The sequence below is a fragment of the Lemur catta genome, chromosome 7, assembly GCF_020740605.2.
Source record: "Lemur catta isolate mLemCat1 chromosome 7, mLemCat1.pri, whole genome shotgun sequence".
In the NCBI taxonomy this organism is placed as follows: domain Eukaryota; kingdom Metazoa; phylum Chordata; class Mammalia; order Primates; family Lemuridae; genus Lemur; species Lemur catta.
The window spans coordinates 40,973,976-40,993,015 of NC_059134.1; the positions used below are offsets into that span (position 1 = coordinate 40,973,976).

A 19,040-nucleotide genomic window follows, 5' to 3' on the forward strand; every position below is an offset into this window, starting at 1 on the left:
AGCTGTTACAATTGTTAAATGATCACACCCAGGCTGGCCTGACCAGAACCTGAAAGATAGAAACCAGGGAGCAGACCCACAACTCCACCTGGGGAGAAACTTCTAACTGGCAGATCTGTAGTCTTAGAAGACACGGTCACTCATAGCAGCCATCAGATGGCCACTTACTGAGCTGTGGTTCAGAGGATACATCCATTGCTGGTAACCTTTAAGGTACTCTCCAGACCTGATATCCAGATCTGCAGACCTCATCTCTTAATGGTAGGAATTCATGGCACCACTGGGAGAGGCAGGCCAAGAACTCACAATCCAGGCGATTAGCCATCATCATGGCTACACACAGGGCTAGTCTTGTCTAGCTCTGGCTCCATCATTAGCTAACTCTGAATCTTCACTGGGTAACTAAGATCTGTGACTGCATTTCTGTGTCTCAGTTTTCTCAGTTTTTCTAAAATGATAATAATCATGCTCCCTCGATATGGGATTAAGAAAGAAAATAACAATTATATCCTAATTTATAAATTAAAGCAATTTATAAAGTAAGATCTAGGGAACACTTTGGAAGTTCTTTATTTTGCATCCTCCTTCAATATTTTCTCCTTTTGTTGGAGTTCCTTCTTCTTCTTCCCCTTGCATGACTAGTGCCTGGAACTGTGTTCAGCAAAGTACGACCTGCAGGCCAAATCTAGCCAGCAGCCTGTTTTTGTAAATAAGGTTTTATTGGAACATAGCCATGCCCATTTGTTTATGGATCATCTATTGTGGCTTTTGGGCTACAGGGACAGCGCTGAGTAGTTGCAACCCTCAAAGCCTGAAATATTTACCATCTGGCCCTTAACAGAAAGAGTTTGCTGACTTGTGGCCTAGAACACAGCTAGTTCATAGTAGGTAGCCTGTAACTGTTTGTTTGAATAAATGAGAATGATCATTATTTCATTCAATGTCCAGCAAATATTTATTAAATGCCTCTAGGTGCCAGGCACTGTGCCAGGTTCTGGAAATGCAATGAGTTGGGACTACAATGTGAGGATGACAGACAGAGCCTCTCCCCATGACAGACAGAGCCTCTCTCCTTACGGTATATACCATTTAGTGGGGGAAGACAGAAAATGATTATCCAAACAGTTACTTATTTACAGTTGTGATGACTATTTACAAAGGAAAAAGCACACGGTGCTTTATTAAAAGGATTTGTTCTGTAAAATTTGGATTCAGCCAAAAGGATCCCGAGGTCCACATGTGGGCCCAAGGCTGCAGGTTCCCCACCCCGATCTCAGGAAGTCTTCCCTAAGCAACTGCCATTTAGGCTGAGGCCTGAACGTGGATATCCTGGTTCTGACTTGTGAGGGTTCCCCGATGCCATGTAAAATGCAAATGGGTTTCAGTAAGATTGTCAGTTTGTTTATCTAGGATGCAGTGAAAGGAATGTGGACTGTACAAAAGTTTAATGTGCTTGATTTTTCAGCCTTATAAGAGGAAAGCCAAGCAAATAAATAATTTTAAAACCAACAATGTGAAAATCATAACCCATGTTCAGTTGTTAGAGACCAGACATCAACACACGACCAAGAGACAGTTCTTCAATCAGCTCCATTCTTAAAGCACGGAAAATCAAAGCCTAATTTGAGCCTAAATGGAGTAACATTAATTTTCACACTCAGGGAGAAGATTTGATTGAACATAAACAGATGCCCTGCAGACTAGACTGTGTGTGCTTCTGGTTGTCATGCAAGCTTGGAATATCTCAGCGCTGCCTGTCAAGGCTGATCAAGTGGGCTTAAGCACTTGCATGCTCTGCTTTCCAAATTCAGCCAGGCTCAGTAAACCACACAGGCATTCTTTGGGAACACAGCCCATTCCCCCACCCTGAAAGTTGGCAGGTCCTTCCAGAGAAGGTGAGTGCTAAAATAGATGCAAGAAGGCAGGGAGAAGTGTTGCAGAATAAATGTATTTTATAAACTCTTGTTCACATTTCCTATCACTGGTTATCTATCGGCTCTGTTGGCTAAAGTAGGAGATTTATTCTTTTATTTCTTTAAAGGAAATGGAGGTGCAGGCAAATTAAGCATCTAACTTCAGGTCGCTGAGCATGTTAATGAGATAATCAGGAATTAGAAGATGTTGCAGTTGATCCAAGACTATTTGCTGGAGCCTCCACCTATAAAAATTACAATTTTTGGAATTGCATAAAAGTCCTATTAAATATAAAGGTTATCTTTACAGGAGGATCAGTTAATTTAGGGCAAGATAAATTTCTTGATCAAAATGATGTCACCTTGGCAGGCTTCTTGGACAACTCCTTCCCATCAGTGCCCACGGCACTGATCTGTGGTGTCCAACCCTGGTCTAGGGACTGGTCAGTGTGAGCACCTGGCCAGCTGCTACAAAAACCTCTTTATACCACAGCCAGTTCTCACCTCCAACATACCTACAGCAAAACCAATGAGAAGGAGTTCAGGGAACCAAACATGGACTATACTAATTAATTAATGTCAACTTTCTTGAGAAATCCTACTGTTTCTAATAACAAAAGATTTTCTTTATCTGGATATTCTTCTACTTGAAAAAAGGCAGGAGGGAAGAAGGAAGGCAAAAAAAGAAATTCGGGTATTTTTAAATTGCTTCTATTCTGATAGTAGTTCATTTAATAATTTGACCTAATGCCTTAAAATAACAAAGGATAACCCGGGGTATCTCGAAACATCACTGGAGACATTGAGTTAAAAAGAGCATCCTGACATTGATGCTGCATAAGGATAATTTCAAGTCCATTGTTACTAGGACTTTCTACTTTTATTTATTCTTTCAATAAACACTGAGCGAGTGCCAGGCACATAAAGATGCAAGGTGTGTTGTGGGGGGTGGGATGAATACTAGTAAAAATGCCTATGGTTCTCCCATCTCCAGGGGAGAGAGTCACGTGAACAATCATGACCATACAGGATGCAGAGCAAGTGCTGTCAACAGGAGCTGCGCACTGAGGAGCCCAGGGTCAGGAGGAGCTACACGCACTGCGAGGCCCACAGGGGAGGTGAACCCGTGCACCCGTGTGTGACAACATCTAGCTCTCCTTCCTAATGATGCCTGACAGAAACCCACAACATTTGATGTAATGAAACCCAATGAGGATTCAGAATAATCTCCTCGTGCTCTAAGTGGGTCAACAGAATAAATGTTTATGTCATTGTAATTTCTACTCTGTGGGTCACACAAGACCTTATAGAAATACAAAAACCAGAGGGAATGTAGGCAATTATTTTAGTCTCTTTTATGTTCTAAACTAAAGTATCTAAAGTAAGATTCAAGGTAAGATGATGATTACAATATACACTGAAAATGGCAAATTATTATTTTTAAAATAGTGTGGTCCCACACATTTTTTCTGTTAACTTTTAAATCTACAAGAATTTTGAGGGAAATCAAATCCATACAATTCTGACTCATTTACACCCATTACTCATCAATATGTTGTTTTAAACAAATCCCTGAACACCCAAGAAATCTTTTTTTCTTAGACAGGCACACCATTTAAAAGCCAGAATCTAACCTACATAAACTTAAGTTTAACCAAGTGCCTACAAAATCCCAAAGAGGTGGAGAGAAGTTCTTGTGTATCCTTTCAACATGATTTGGTTTTCTCCAGGAATAACACACACATGTCAGAGCTAATCAGCTCCCACTCCATCCAAGAGCATAACAAGGCTCTGACACATCTATTTAAAAACCCCAATAAAATGAAATTTCATCTTTACCAGTCTAGTTTCCTCACATCTAATATTTTATTTTTGGCTTTCTGGCCTAAAGCTGATGCAAGTTCTGCAGAGTTATCAGTTTTCAGAAAGAAATAGTTTTTAAAAAGTTTCACTAAGAAGACACCACTAAGAATGCTAGGAGACATTCCCAGGGGCTTTCTCTGCCTTTAGCAGACATTAACTTACCTCTGTGTGTGTGTGTGTGTGTGTGTGTGTGTGTGTGAGTGTGTGTGAGATAAATAAATGAATGGGAAAAACAGGAACCTCAGTTAAGTTACAGGACAAAGAAGCCTCATTTTCTCACAGCCAGACCAAACAGGAGTTGGCTAGAGTCCCTGGTTTTCAGGAGTAATTTGGTTTTGACATCACCATCCTATAAGCTATAAAAACATTTGAAAAAACAAACAAGCAAGACCAGAAAATATATGAACAAACACAATGCTGAATTCTTACAAAGAGAATGGCATAAAACCATGAGGTGACAGGGAGAAAAATTTCCTCAAGGTCATCAAACATTTAAGCACTTAATTCCCCAAGATTTTTAATACAGACGAAACTCATGACTGGGAAGAACACAATAGACCTGTTTAATGTCCATTTCAATCTTTAGAACCAAGTGGTAACTACCCAGGCAGTCCACCACCAAGGCCTTCATCAGGCTCCAACTTAAGAACACAGTTCAGTTTTTTTTTTCAATTTTTAATTTTTTTTTGTTTCAGCATATTATGAGGGTACAAATACTTAGGTTACATATATTGCCTTTGCCCTACTCAAGTCAGAGCTTAAAGTGGTGTGCACTGCACCCATTAGGTGTACATATACCCATAGCCTCCTCCCCACTCACACCTGCCCTACACCTGATGAATGTTACTACTAAACGTGCACTTAAGTGCTGGTCAGTTAAGTCAGTTAATACCAATTTGATGGTGAGTACATGTGGTCCTTGTTTTTCCATTCTTGTGATACCTCACTTAGTAGAATGGGCTCCAGCTCTATCCAGGATAATATAAGAGGTGCTAGATCACCATTGTTTTTTGTGGCTGAGTAGTACTCCATGGTATACATATACCACATTTTACTAATCCACTCATGTATTGATGGGCACTTGGATTGTTTCCATATCTTTGTAATTGTGAATTGTGCTGCTATAAACATTCGAGTGCAGATGTCTTTTTTTCCTTTGGGTAGATATCCAGTGATGGGATTGCTGGATCAAATGGTAGTTCTACTTGTAGCTCTTTGAGGTATCTCCATATTACTTTCCACAGAAGTTGTACTAGTTTGCAATCCTACCAGCACAGTTCAGTTTTTAAAAGAAAACTACCTTGGGCAGAAGGGAAATTTAAAAACTAGCCAGGAAGGACCTCCTCCTTCCATTAACTGTGACAGCTTTCAAGACCCACCTACCCCTCGTACTGCAAGAGTTGCTTGAGTGTTCTTAGACTCGGACTCCTAGCTTCAATGTCAACACATAGCACAAAAGCTGAGTGTCATTCTCTACTTTCCCCTTTCTGCAACTTTCCCGTTGCCAAGGTGGCTGGCAGGAGCTTCACAGCCTAGCCTTAGCTCCTTGGTATGTATTATCCAGAGATGTCACTACTATCGCCATGCTGTCTTGCCTTTCTCTTAACCAAGTGCTAGAATCCCCAAAGACTCATTTGAAAAGGATGGCTCCTTTTGAGTGAGTAATATTTATAATTGTGATCATTAGGGTTTGAAATTTATTCTAAGAATAGGGTTTCTGAATGAATACATGATAATAGAACACATTAATAACTATGAAGAGAGGTGGTAATTCATGCCTGCCATTCTGTATGCACATGCTAAAATGAAAGCCTGACAGAGAGAGCCACCCACCTAGCCTTCTGGGGATCTCTGCACCTACTGTTATACCTGCTCACTGAGCTACGGACCACAGTGGAAGCTGACTCAGCACGCTCAGAACTTAACTCATTACAATCCCAACCTGCTCCTCCTGCATTTTATTGGTAAAGGGCGACCATCCATCTAGTAGCTCTAATCACATCCCTTTCCCCCACCGCTGTAATTCAAGTGGTCCCCAAGTCCTACTGATTCATCACGTGTTTGCCTGTCCCTCTATTCTTCATCACTGCCTTCTACTGTCTTAGTTCAAGACCTCTACATCTCCTGCCCAGACACTGTACCGAAATACCTGCTAACTAGTCTCCTTGCCTCTAGGTTAGTTCCTTATGAATTTCTCTTCTACTCTGTCTTCCAGGCTAGCTTCCAAAATATAAACCTTGTAAACAATGAAATCGTATTTGAAGAAAACTGGTGAATAGTATTATAATCTTGGGGAGTAAAAAAGTGTTTCTAAGCATGACATAAAAGCTAGAAGGCATAAATATGGTTACTTAAAAACATCTTCTCTAAGATAAAGACACCAAAATCAAAGATTAAAAACAACTGGAGAAAACATCTGCAACATATATGGTGTGGGACATGTGAATTTACTTAATATTCAAAGAGTTCTTACAACTCACTAAAAAAAATACCTATGAATTTGAAATAACATCTTGAGTCCATCCTTTGGCCACAGCAGGAGAGAAAAAAATTATTGCAAATAATTATAAACCTGTGAAGAAGGCACAAAGTGTCCCGTAAAGATTAGGAAAATTGATTAGATTTCACCATTACTAAACCTTCTTCAATGCCCTGCCTAGATTTAATTACATTACACATCAGTACCGAGATACCTCTAAGCAGTTGAAAAATGCCTCTGGTCTCTCTTGTTTGTGGCTTTGGAACACAGTGGAGCATGTTTGCACAGAACAAATCATTCCCTGTAAAGCTAGAAGGGCCTCTTTGCCTGATTATTGATGTTTCAGCTTTGAGCTAGAAGGTTAAAGTCTTCAGGAAGATTTCTGAGCTCACACAACACCAAACCCTACTATTCATCAGCACCAGCCTGGGCTGGGAGGCCAGAATAAAAGCCCTTCAGGTGAAAATGACTGCTTTTGCATTTTTCCCTGAACTAAGTGATCAAATTATATCCCCTGACAAGAAGGCAGAGTATCGCAGAGTGTACACAACTGGCATTGCTGACATACCTGCTGAAAACACTTACTCTGCCTAGCCATGTGGTCACCTAGAAGGAATGTGCCATGATCCTAAATGCAAACAGTCCAGATGACCCCTCTGTCAGATGTAAGCTCAGATGAGATGGTAAATTTACTGCACCCATAAGAAGAGAGCTGTTTTGTTAGAAAAGCAAGTAATTCAAATTTCTGACATAGCTTTTTATGTGAATCTGGAACATATGCCAATCACCTACTAGAAGATGACAAAGGAATCTGAGCCAAAAACTCTAGACAGTATTAGTGTCCATTTGCCAAAAACAGAACTTAAAAAATGAAGCTTGGACTAATAACTGAAATGCAATTATGAGTAAATTGCAGGGAAACATAGGGGGTCAAATCCAACCAAACAGCACTGGAAATTAGAAAATTTAACCAATTATGTTCCAGTTTTTAAAATGTAGGACTGCACTGAGGGACCCACTCATCAGAAAACCACCACCATCAGACAGATGGTTATGCATGAATACATTATTTTGTTATTTTGAATTGTCTTTACTTTGTGAGCACTACTCATAATGTTTTTTGAGAATTATGCCACAGGCATGAATTCAATTTTCTAGACAGCTTAAAAACATTTTTTATTGGATTTTTAAATTTCTGTCTTGTGCAATGAATTTGTGGGAATTCAAACCTTGACCAGTGGTTTCTCAAAACCCATTTGATTCTATCATTTGCCTCTGGTAAAATGCATAAAATGTCCTCCCAGTAAGTTGAGGCTTACAAAGCCACTGTTCATTATTCCTAGCTGAAAATGGGCTCAGTGGCTTTTGGAAATGAGCATCACCCGTGGAGATACATAATGTGATCGGTTAGAAGGCTTGCACACCGGCAAGGGACTGCCAGTCTAGAAGTCCACAACCTGCACGGCACAAAACCTGCCAGCGCGAACCAAATCCCCCTTCCCTTTCCTGGAGAAACAGAGCGTTGACTATTTGAAGGAGCACGCCCCAGGACATGCTGTAATGTTGCTACTCCTTGGGATATTACAGAGAGACACAGAGAAACTATAGGTCAGAAGAACAGAATCAACATTACTAAAACAGCATGTACCAACTGCAGCTTTGTCTCTGGCAGGCCCAGGAGGGCCTCATGAGAGGCCAACAGGTTGTATGCTAAATTAACAAACAAAAGGCAAACAGCACAACACCTCCTTAAAACTGACATGAGTCTTCCCTGAGGCCCCGGTTTTCAGACATACCCACTCTGGGACAAACAAGTGTGGAGACTCACTCTGGGGAGCATGATGCCCCTCGGCAGCTTTGTCTTCATGCCCGTCGTAGGCCCTGCTGGACAGCTGCCTGTTGGCAGTCTCCAGTCGATCTACGAATAAAGAGGAAGCGATTAGAAAGAAATGCATACGGATTTAAGTTGTCATCCAACCAAGAAATGGAATGGGTGCCAAGGGGTGGGTATGAAGAGATGCTCAGGCAGGAGCCCAAAACTGAACAACTCGGGGAAGAACAAGAACTAATATTCCAAAATACCAAAAGCAAAGCCGTCAGATGCCACACTGTATCTTCATGCAATCTAATGCCAATAGGGACAACTGCCTTTCTGTCTCCAAGGCCCCACACCTCTGACTTGACATCCTCACAAAGCAGGTTAGTCCCCTTGGCCTCAAACCCAGCCCTAGTCTAACCCTGACTGTCAGCTCTATATTTAGGCAATGACAGCTATCTGTTATCTTGGAATCAAAAAGCTAAAAATAAATACCAAAAAAAAGGTCAAAATGGCCTAATGGATGAAGATGGTACACGGTGAGTTCTATGTTTGCTCAACCTACTTGGTAAATCTTCATTTATTCAATTAAATAATCCAGCACAACAAATATTTATTGGACGTGTATGACATCCAACAGAAAAGGGTTTATGACAATAGAACAGGTGAGATGTAGCTACTGGGGGGTATCAGTACATTTGAGTGTTTTGACACATGAGGCAACTGAAAAATGCCCTGGCTGAAAGCCAAGTAAAATGTTATAGGTTAAATCATCGTGCACACTGGAGGCTGCCAAGGTCTGGTAGCAGGTGGCTCCTATCTTTCAGCGAATATGTATGTCTACTCTTTTCACAACTGGGTGGTTTTTCCCCCCAAGAAAAACATATGTCTAGCTCTGTCTTCTATGCTACAGCTACCAAGCTGCCTTTCAAACAGTGCCACCAAATGATTCAGCCTGATGCAGAAAGCGTTGTGCACCCAACATTGGTCTTTTCAGTCATGAGTCACTGTTGAGTACTTTTAAAGCAAGAAGGAGCTGCACAGACTCCCTTGCTTCCATGGACTCATGTATAATTGTCACTTCTAAGGCTCAATGCTGCAACCTACAACTTACAAGGCAGAAAAGAACAGTTCTGCTCTTTAAGTGCCTCTCCTCCTCCCAGATGGTTGGACTTTACAATATCATCTAACATAGGTAGAATAGCACCTGCAGCAAAGCAACCTGGCCCCAAAGTCATGCTGTTAGCTACAAGGGTAGTTTGGGGCAGAGAAAACATGAATAGAACTTGGCGTGCCTCGGAGGTCTCTGTTGAAATCATGAAGTCTTCTAATCTCGCCTTCCAGTTTGTTTCTCATCGCCTTGTCCAGCGACTCACGTTTGGTGGTGGACTTGACCAGACTCTCATAGGCTTCTGAAATTCTCTGAAGTTCTTTTTCAAACTAAAAGGAAGAACTGGCATTACAATGGGACTTTTGACATGCAGGCAGGTGTCTTAGACTGATTCATAGACATTCCAAGTGTAAAGGCTGTATCTTCAATGCAACCTTTCTGCATCTCATGTTTGATGCCTACCAAATCATGTAATCAATTTCACTCCTTCATCTGCCCTTTATGGGCTACATTATGATCCCGAAAATTACAGGCTCACAAGTCTGGCTGGACCATCTGATGTCACCTTGTAAAAGTCCCTCTGTACCGATATTAGAAAGGTGTGAATCTAAACATAACTTAAATCTCTTCTATTTTGTACGCAATTTATAGCTATTATGATTATTCCCAGTTAACATAAGGAAAATATGAAAGTACAAAAAAACTACAGGACTATGACTAGAACCCAAATTTCCAGACAGCAAGTACAGTGCTCTTTCCAGAGACCCACTCTGCCCCCAAAGGAACATATGAATAAAATCCACTCAAAGAAAAGCTTCATTACTCAGTGTGTTTAGCCCTCTGTCTTTAAGTTATCTATATAAAAGATTAATGAATTTGTACCTAACTGTAAACAAATGTATCATAGAAAACCTCTTTTTCTTTTTTTTTTTTTTGAGACAGAGTCTCACTCTGTTGCCCAGGCTAGAGTGCCGTGGCGTCAGCCTAGCTCACAGCAACCTCAAACTCCTGGGCTTAAGTGATCCTCCTGCCTCAGCCTCCCGAGTAGCTGGGACAACAGGCATGTGCCACCATGCCTGACTAATTTTTTTCTATATATATTTTTAGTTTTCCAGATAATTTCTTTCTATTTTTAGTAGAGACGGGGTCTCGCTCTTGCTCAGGCTGATCTCGAACACCTGAGCTCAAGGGATCCTCCCGCCTTGGCCTCCCAGAGTGCTAGGATTACAGGCGTGAGCCACCGCGCCCAGCCTAGAAAACCTCTTTATATGCAGGAATTGATAGATAAGGGATCAAAACTATTATTTTTTTGTATTTCATTAAATCAAAAACTTTAATGGGAGGAGCGTTAAATCTACAGCACACTAAAACTGTTGTAACAGGAGTCTAATATAACAGTATGCTTTTGAAGTAGATATCAATAAATCCCACTGTATTGTTGTGTAACACAAATGTAGGAGAAAAGGTATGACTGGGTGAGAGTCCTACAAACACGGGGCTGATGCTGAAGTTGGAATCAGAAGGAGAGTCGAGGGGTTCAGAGCACTAGCACCCCTCACTGGGCACCAAGAGAACAGAGTCATGTTTTCAACGTTCTCCACAGGAGAGTGATGTCACCACGAGCCAGGCACCCTCTTTTCTGAACCCCAGTTGCCCAGATCAGAAAAGTTCCTGACAAGATTCCTATAAAAATCATCCTAACAGATATTCATCGTTCGCTTAATGTGTCAGATACTCTTCCGGGTGCCAGGGATACAGAAATAAGGAAGGCTATTCCTGGCCCTTAGGAGCTGAGAGTCTAAGCTGGCCTGTACCCAGACACATACACTTCTACACTGCAATGTGGTGAGGGGTATGATGGTGAAATGCAGTGACAGCCTAGAGATAAAGTAATTAATTTTGCAGGGGTGAGGAGAAGTTTCTTTAAAAAAGATTACAGAGAAAATACAATTTAAAATGAGTCTTGAAGAATGAACAGATATTTGCCAGGCAGAAAAGAAAAGGTCAAAGGCTTTGGCATTCTATGCAGAAGACAGGGCAGGAGCCAAGACACGGGCCATGAAAGTGAGTGCGTGCCTTTGACAGGACAGGTGGTCCAGGCACGAGGGCAAGGCAGAAGGGGCAGGAGCCAGGGCCAAAAGGAAGGACTTGATTTTGCGGGCAAGGCAGGATTATGCGAGGTTGAAGGCACTGGGGAGGGGAGAGTTATAAGCAGACGGGTGGCATGACCTTATCGGAGTTTTCAAAGAGATAAAACTAAAGAGGTTGGAAGGTGGAGATGGGGAGAGAAGGTAGGAGAATACAAGTTCAGCTAAGAAGCTAATGTAGATAGCTCAATGACAGATGACAAGGGCGTGAACTAAGACAACTAAAAAGACAAATTCTGAAGACACTAAAGAGCAGAATCAGCAGGTCTTGGTGACTCGGTTTGAACAGTAAGGGAGAGAGAAAGCAAAGACAACATAGACAGTGACACCTGAAGATGGGGTGATGAGACCTGACCGAGATAAATGATTACAAGAGAAACAGGTTTGTCCAAGAAAGAAAACCAGTCTGATTTTGGAGAAACCAAGTTTGAGGAACCTGCAGCGCACATTGGCAAAGATTTTCAGTTAGCAGGTGGAGACGCAGGTCTGAAAGTCAGGAAAATGGCCATGGTGTCATCAGCACAAAGAAGACAGAAGAAGTCACGAAGTGGAGACCACTTAGGGAGATCAACAGGAGACTGGAGGGCCAAGGATGGGGGCATTCATGCCGACGGGTGGCAGGGCACAAGAACCAGGGAGAAAAACTGAAGCCAGTAGAGCCATAGGAGCTGTGGAACCAAAAACGTAAAAGAAGAGAGAGACACTGTGGTCAGTGGCCCTGGAGGTTACAATGGAGCCACCACGTATCTGAGAGGAGGCCAGCTGAGGGGCTGGAGAGTGCTGGGGCTCCTGCTTAGCAACAGCCAACCAGGCTGAGCCGAGAACACCACGGCTCCTTTTGGTACCATGTTATTTTCCCAAGGGCCTCCTTATACCAGAGTTGGTTCTTCCACAGTCCCCTCATTTCAACAAGGCCTTTCTGCTTCTTCCAAAGGCACCGTCAATTGTTGGTAATGTGGCAGCACAGAGAACAGCATGTCCTAAATCCTGTTCACAGTTTTACCACGTTATGTTCCTTCCTTTTAATTGTGTTTTCAAAGGAGATACCTCCAAAACCCACCACCATTTCTATGGTAATTTTATCTATCAAAGGTGGCCTTTGTTTTCAGACAGCTGGGCATGCCACAGGAAAAGTCCCCTTCAAGACCACAGGGCATCCCCTGGTCACTAAGGAAGCTGAAAGTACCACAAACCCTTGAGGTGTCCACCATGACAATGGTGCTCATCCTTTAAGCCCAGGACAACTAGGAAGCCTTCCTTAACTGCACCACCCACAGGAACCTTCCCCGGATCTGATTTTATAGTATTTTTATCTGCTTTATTTACCTCACTGGAATTCTGATGTGCACATGCATTTTGTGTGTCTGATTTGACTATTAACTCCTCGAGGGTAGAAATAGCTCTTACTGCCCTAGAATTGTGCCCCGACTAATTAATTAATCTTTAAATGTATAACCCTAAAGAGAGACTTGGATACCAATAAACTATACCTGATCATGGGTTCTTTCCTTTCCGTAAAAGAACTTCCCTCTGCACATTGTAAAAGACAACTTCAGGATCCCTATCGTGGTGTAATTCACTATCTCAAAGGCTAAAACAATCCGGAATTGGTATACAGCTATGTGCTTAGACGGTATGGAGAGAGGAAGGGCGGGCCTTTATTTCCTGTGAGAAATGACAGCTGTAATGGTAAAGAAAGATTAATGTGTCATGCATGTGGCTTGTCCAAATCTCATGTTGAAATCGGATCCCCAGGGTGGTGTGAGAGGTGGGGCCCAGTGGGAGGTGTCTGAGTCATGGGGGTGGCCCCCTCATGAATGGCTTGAGTGAGTTCTTGCTCTTGTGAGACTAGATTAGTTCTCGAGGGAATGGATCAGCTCCCTGAGAGTGGGATGTATGTGGTAAAGCGGGACACACCCTTTGGGTTTTGCTTCCTCACGAGCAGATGCTGGCCTCGTGCTTCTGGAATGTCCCAGCCTGCAGAACTGAGAGCTAAATCTCCCACTTTTCTGTATAAATTCCTCAGTCTCAGATATTTTGTTATTGCAACACAAAATGGACTAAGATAGTGTGGTTACAGAGGGCAGAGCTATGACTACACGTAGGGAGTTAAAGAGAGGCAGATTTTGATTCAACATAAGGAAAACTCACCTAACTACATTTTTTAGGATTATAGTATACCCAGTAGTGAGCTGCTGTTCTCTGGAAGCGTTCAAGTAAAAAATAAATGACCTCCTATCAGAGACATAAAGCAAGGATTCCTAAGGGGTAGAAAGTTGGACTAGACTCATTTAAGAATTTTAAGTCTAAAGCTCTTTTATTTCTGATTGCAAACGCCTTCAGAGTGAGAAGCACACCTTCTTCTTCGTATCCTCCATGTCCAGAACGTCTTAAGCACCCTGTGACAATTGTTAAAGATGAAGGAAAGTTGGACAGGCTGGCTCTGAGGGAAAAATTTTTGGGGCCCATCCAGACTCTGAGTATGGTGCAGAAGGGAACATCAGGTTTGCCTTCACAACTCCCCTTCTCCCTTCCAGCCCAGGTGTCAGGGAGCTCTCCCTGCAATCACAGAGATGCACTCAATGTCCCAGAAACAGAACTACGTGAGCAAAGCAGAAAGCCCTACATGACTGCCACTGGCACTGTTGCCAAAAAGCAAATGAGCAGAGAAGGACCTGAGAAAATCTCAGCCATTCCTAGCTCCAGATACTGGCTTTTTTCTTGAACACCTTCACATGTACATCTCAGGGACACACAGGACCAAAGAAAGGCGGGCTGTCCAAGCCACAGATTGCCTGATCAAAGCCACTGTTATTTTACTCATAAAAGAGGGTCTTCACTAAAGCAAGCCTGGGGTAACCATAAATGATTGGCCCTTTCCCTTGAAATGTCCATCTACTCCCTGATGGCTTCTGAGGCCAACCCACTCGACAGCCCACAGTCTGGTCCTGGTGAAAACTCCATCCATTAATTAAGTTTCAGGGAAACTGGGAGGAAAAAGCAGCAAAATGAGTTACCAAAAGGAAAGACTAAAAAACAACAGCTCTTTCTGGGGGTCCTCGACCATCATTCCAACATTAACAGTGATAATCACTACCTTGCGCCTCTTTGGAAACGAGGTCTTCATATCTACACTGGGATTTGGCAATCTCTGAATTTAATCATTCTTTTCTGCTGTGTTCCTGGCACGGTATGTGCAGGCTAAGCTCTGCAATTAAAAATTCATCTATTTTTGGTTCTGTCCTTACAGTGCAATCTCTGCAAGGGCCAAAGTGCTCTCCATGCTCTGAGGATCCCAGATGGGATGACACTGTGGGCACACTGTGGTCACATCCTACATCATAGCACAGTAGGCCCACCCAAAGCAGGGGTCAAATCCATGCCAGGGCAACTGGTAGCTATTATTTCTGAGAAGCAAGGTTGTCACCTCATCCAGCCACCCTCTCCCCAGATCTAAGGTTCAAATAGCTGCTAAGAACACTGAGCAGAAAGGTCAGTGGTGAGGAAAGGTATGGGACACCAGGATGATCCTGGGAACACAAGGCACAAAATGTTATGCCACAAAGTTCATGCAATTCTTCTGTCTCTTGGTCCTAGTTCTTGAGGACAGCTATAGAACTAATGATGATCATGGCAGGTATCCATCAAAGTTTAAGTTTTAAATTACAATTCTGGTTTGACATCCATGACAGATCAATGAAATGTAGTACAGTAAGTCCTCATGTAACATCATCGGTAGGTTCTTGGAAACGTCAACTTTAAAAGAAACAATATACAGCAGGTCCTCTTTCAGTGTCATTTTGTGATAACATTAATGAGAAAAAAATTGTTTTTTTATGACGCATATTATTTTCCTCATCAATGTAACAACATTATAACATAACAATAGGTTTCTAAGAACCTATTGATGACGTTAAGTGAGGACCTCCTATATTTGCAGAACCATTTATAATATTCAAGGGACTGAAGGAGTTTTGGGTTCCAGAAGGAAAACAGTTTTTGATTTGTTTCCCTTTTCAGAAGCCATCAAAATCCTTTTGGCCACAAATTTTAAGAATCATCTTCTGTGCAGGCAAATCAAGTTACTAGGAGAGTAAGTCATTTGGTTTTTCAAAATGGAAATGTGCATCAAAATCAAGAAAGAGCTGTATGTTATGGGTCCATAAAAAGTATATATTAATAAAGCAGTCAACGAAGAATAACAAGAAGACGTCCCAATTTCTGCACTGTCCATGTAACTCTTCATAAACATCCATGGGAAAACACCCAGCACCACACTCTGCCCTCAGGTGGGTCTGCGCAGCTACTGGACATGTCTGGCCCAGAGCTTCATTAGGGGAGGAGAAAGAAATTGCTTGTTTCCCAGGAAGTGCTGAGTCAGCTCTTCCCAATTTTCAGACCATACCGAGAAACAAGCTGCCCCGGGAGGTGTCAGAGGCAAGCTTGGGCCTGTGCAATGACATGCAGGCCCAACCCCTGGAGACAACATGCCCATTTCCCAACTTCTAAGGGTGCGAGTGGGAGTGGGGATGCAATCTTCAGGCAGCCCCTGCTTGTTTCTGGCTCTCATTTTTTTCCTCCAATAAAGGCAGCCAGAACTCCCTAAGCCAAGTCTGGTCTTGACTCCAGGGAGCTCCGGACCCTTTTAGTGGAAGCTCCGCACAAACATGCTGGGGCACATGTCTGTGAACATTTGCACCATCAAATCCATTGCTGTTTTCTCGGTCAGCCCTCAGGATGTGAGACGGGCCGACTACTCTGAAACCCTGACCAGCAAAAAGACCAGCTTTACGTATGAAATCAATACTAAATAGTGAACACCAAATGGGCCAGCCAAGAGCATTAATTGCCATATGGAGCCACAGTGACAACGCTCTTATAGTGAGGTAGGGTTTATATTCCTACCTCTTCTCTTTAGAAAGACCTCTTATTGCAAGGACAGAGGTAGACACTTAGACTCTCACAAGATCACTACTACCATGCATGCTTCCTTGCCCCCAGAAAGGAAACTTGAGTGCCCTCTGGCTCTCTTGCCCTAAAATATCCTATTACCTTTGCCCCATCCCCTCTTCAAACCTACCTGCAATACATCAGATGCTGACTTGTGGGTCATCACGAAATCGCTGCCTGGCAACAGTTTACTCTTGCTGGGTGTTCTCCTATTTACTTTGGCTCTTACCATAAATCCCTAAGATTGCAGCTGCCATCTATTCTAACATTCGCACAATCACTACACAGGCTAGAATCACTCAGCACCCCCACCCCCAGTCGCAAGTGCATGGAAAGCACATAGTCACTTGTATTCTTGACCCTCTAGCATGAGGCAACACGGCTTTTTGGCAGAGACCAGCTAATGAAACAAACACAGAAACATGCCTGTCTGAGACTTTCAGATTTAAAGGAAAAATTGATGGCTGTCGATTCATTCCTCTGTGTTAACTCTCGGGGTTCCCTCTTCCACACTTGTCCACCTGGGGAAATCCTACTTAGCCTCTGAGTCTCCGATCAAAGGCTACCTCCGCTGTACCTACTGTGGCTCCTTCACACTCCACTGCAGGTGCCAGCTTAGGCAACTCTCTCGCCTTCCGGAGAGTAAGCTCCTCCAAGGCAGGCACTGGGTCATACTTATTTTTGTCTCCCTAAAGTCTTGCACAGTGCCTGGCATAAAACGGGCCTAGTTAAATGTTGGCAAGTAAGTGAGCAAATCAACCCCACATGACCAGGTCAAGAATTCTGCTCCTTCCAGAAGACTTTCTCCCGCCCATTACCCCAGGGAGTCACGCACCTTGTGGAGCTTATCAGCATTGTCGTAGTAACCCTGAAGTTCCTGGTGAAGCACCCGGTTCTCCTCTGTTAGTATCTCCACCATTTGCTGGGCTCGCTCCACAATCGCAAAGGCATCTGGCCCAAGCTGCTGGCTGGGGGAGGCGGCCGGTGGGGGCTGTGGGGCGGCCAGGGTCATCGGCAGTGGGAGCGGCAGGGAGACGGAGTGCAGCGGCCCGCTGATGGAGGAGGTCTGGGAGGATACCGGGCTGTGCTGCTGCACCGTCGCCGGGAACGGAAGTTGGCATGGGCGGCTGCAGGGCAACAGAAGACCAGCAATCAGATCCAGGGGAAGTGGTGGGCACAGGAAGGAAGCCCCACCAATACTGGCACCGCCGATGGCTTCGTGGCCAGAGGTCACCAATACATTTCCCAATGCCCAGTGTTCCCTGTGCTCCCCTCTGATTCAGCACCGTTCTGGCTACTGGGGAAACAGCGAACAAGACAGACCTGGCCCCTGCTCTGAGAAGCTTACATTCTAGGGGAGAGAAGCAGGCAAGCCCTCCAACAATAAACAGACAAAGCCAAGTATCAAAAAGTAACGAGTACTCTGCAAAGAATAAAGCGGAGTGATGCAAAGGGGAATCACTGAGTGGCTACTTCCTGCCGAGAGGTCAGGGAAGGAGTCTCTGAGAAGCAGAGGTTTGAGCTGACGTCAGACAAGAAGGAACCCGTGGTTTGGACAGAGGAGGTGAAGAAGTGGGGGAAAGGAGTTTTCCAGGGAGGGGAGGCAGCCAGCACCCAGAGCCCACAGCATGACTTAGCACTGGCCTGAGCAAGGGGAAGGAAGCGAGCTGGGTATAAAGTACCCGGCACACAGCAGTGCAAGACGAGACTGGAGCCATGGGCAAGGGTCTCTGTGAGCCACGGCCAGACTTCCCCTTAAAACATACACAGAGGCCAGGGGAGGAGCTGCCTTTGCTCTTGGGGTATGCAGAGAATGCAGTGATGGTGGCAGGAAGGGATGGTGGCAGGAGGGGACACGTGGAGCCCAGCCAGGAGGCCCAGGTGTGGCCCAGGTGAGAACTGACCACAGGGCAGAAGCAAAAGAGAAACACTCGGGGATTTGGGATTTGTTTTGCATGTATCATGTATGGGGAGACAGGAAGCAAGGAAAATAAAAATTACTCCTAGATTTTGGGCTCTACACAAATGGATAGGGGTACCATTTAATGAAATGGGAAGTCCTAGGGGAGAATCTGACTTGTGTTTTGTTTTGCAGGGGTCAGGGAGGTCTGGAGATCACAGGTCTAATTTTATCCATATTGAAGAGGACACATAGAAGTGTCCCCTGATGGCTCAAATTCCCGGTATTAGCTCCTGTTTCTGAAACCACGAATTTCCATCCCCAGTCCCCCCTCCTAACAATTCACTCCTTGCTATTCTGTTAACCTGTGTCCTGAGAATCACCGTATTTTCTGTCAACCTAAGCCAAGGGCTCCTAACAACAACGCTTACAGGTATAAAGAGCAAACATAGCCTTGCTGTTAGTTCTCCAACCGCAGCTGCCTCTCTTCTGCAGAGACTTGGGAAACTAGTTTTCCTGATGGCCTCCTCGACTGTTAGGTCTTAATCTAGGACCTAGAGGTCCTAAGAATTAGCACCAACCCTAAATCTTCAACATTCTGTATCCAAGGGCTGAGCCCTCTGGAGAGCCAGCCACTTCTATCAGTCCCAGTTACATGTGTCACCTTCCAGAACCTGTGGCTACCCACAGCCAGAGTTCTCAGAGGTAGCCCCGTTTTTTCAGGTATGTCGCCTAGCCTTTTATTTTTCTCTCAAGCATATTTGCTGAAATGTTTTTGGAGCCTGTCCGCCTCTATATCTCTCATTTGGTAAGCATATCTCATAGCCAGAATTCCTCTGAATGCCAACTCCTGGCAGCTAA

General features: G+C 43.7%; 1 protein-coding gene across 1 annotated transcript in view; it reads right to left on the minus strand.

Annotated features, from left to right (window-relative positions):
- The window catches only part of AMOTL1 (angiomotin like 1), a 96,651-nt gene that overhangs the window by 36,774 nt on the left and 40,837 nt on the right, over positions 1-19,040 (minus strand). Inside the window, exons 4-6 of the mRNA XM_045557099.1 lie at positions 17,115-17,406; positions 9,367-9,511; positions 8,084-8,173 (exon numbers count right to left, since the gene is read on the minus strand). Coding sequence (XP_045413055.1) covers positions 8,084-8,173; positions 9,367-9,511; positions 17,115-17,406 — 527 coding nt within the window. The remainder of the gene's footprint in view (positions 1-8,083; positions 8,174-9,366; positions 9,512-17,114; positions 17,407-19,040) is intronic.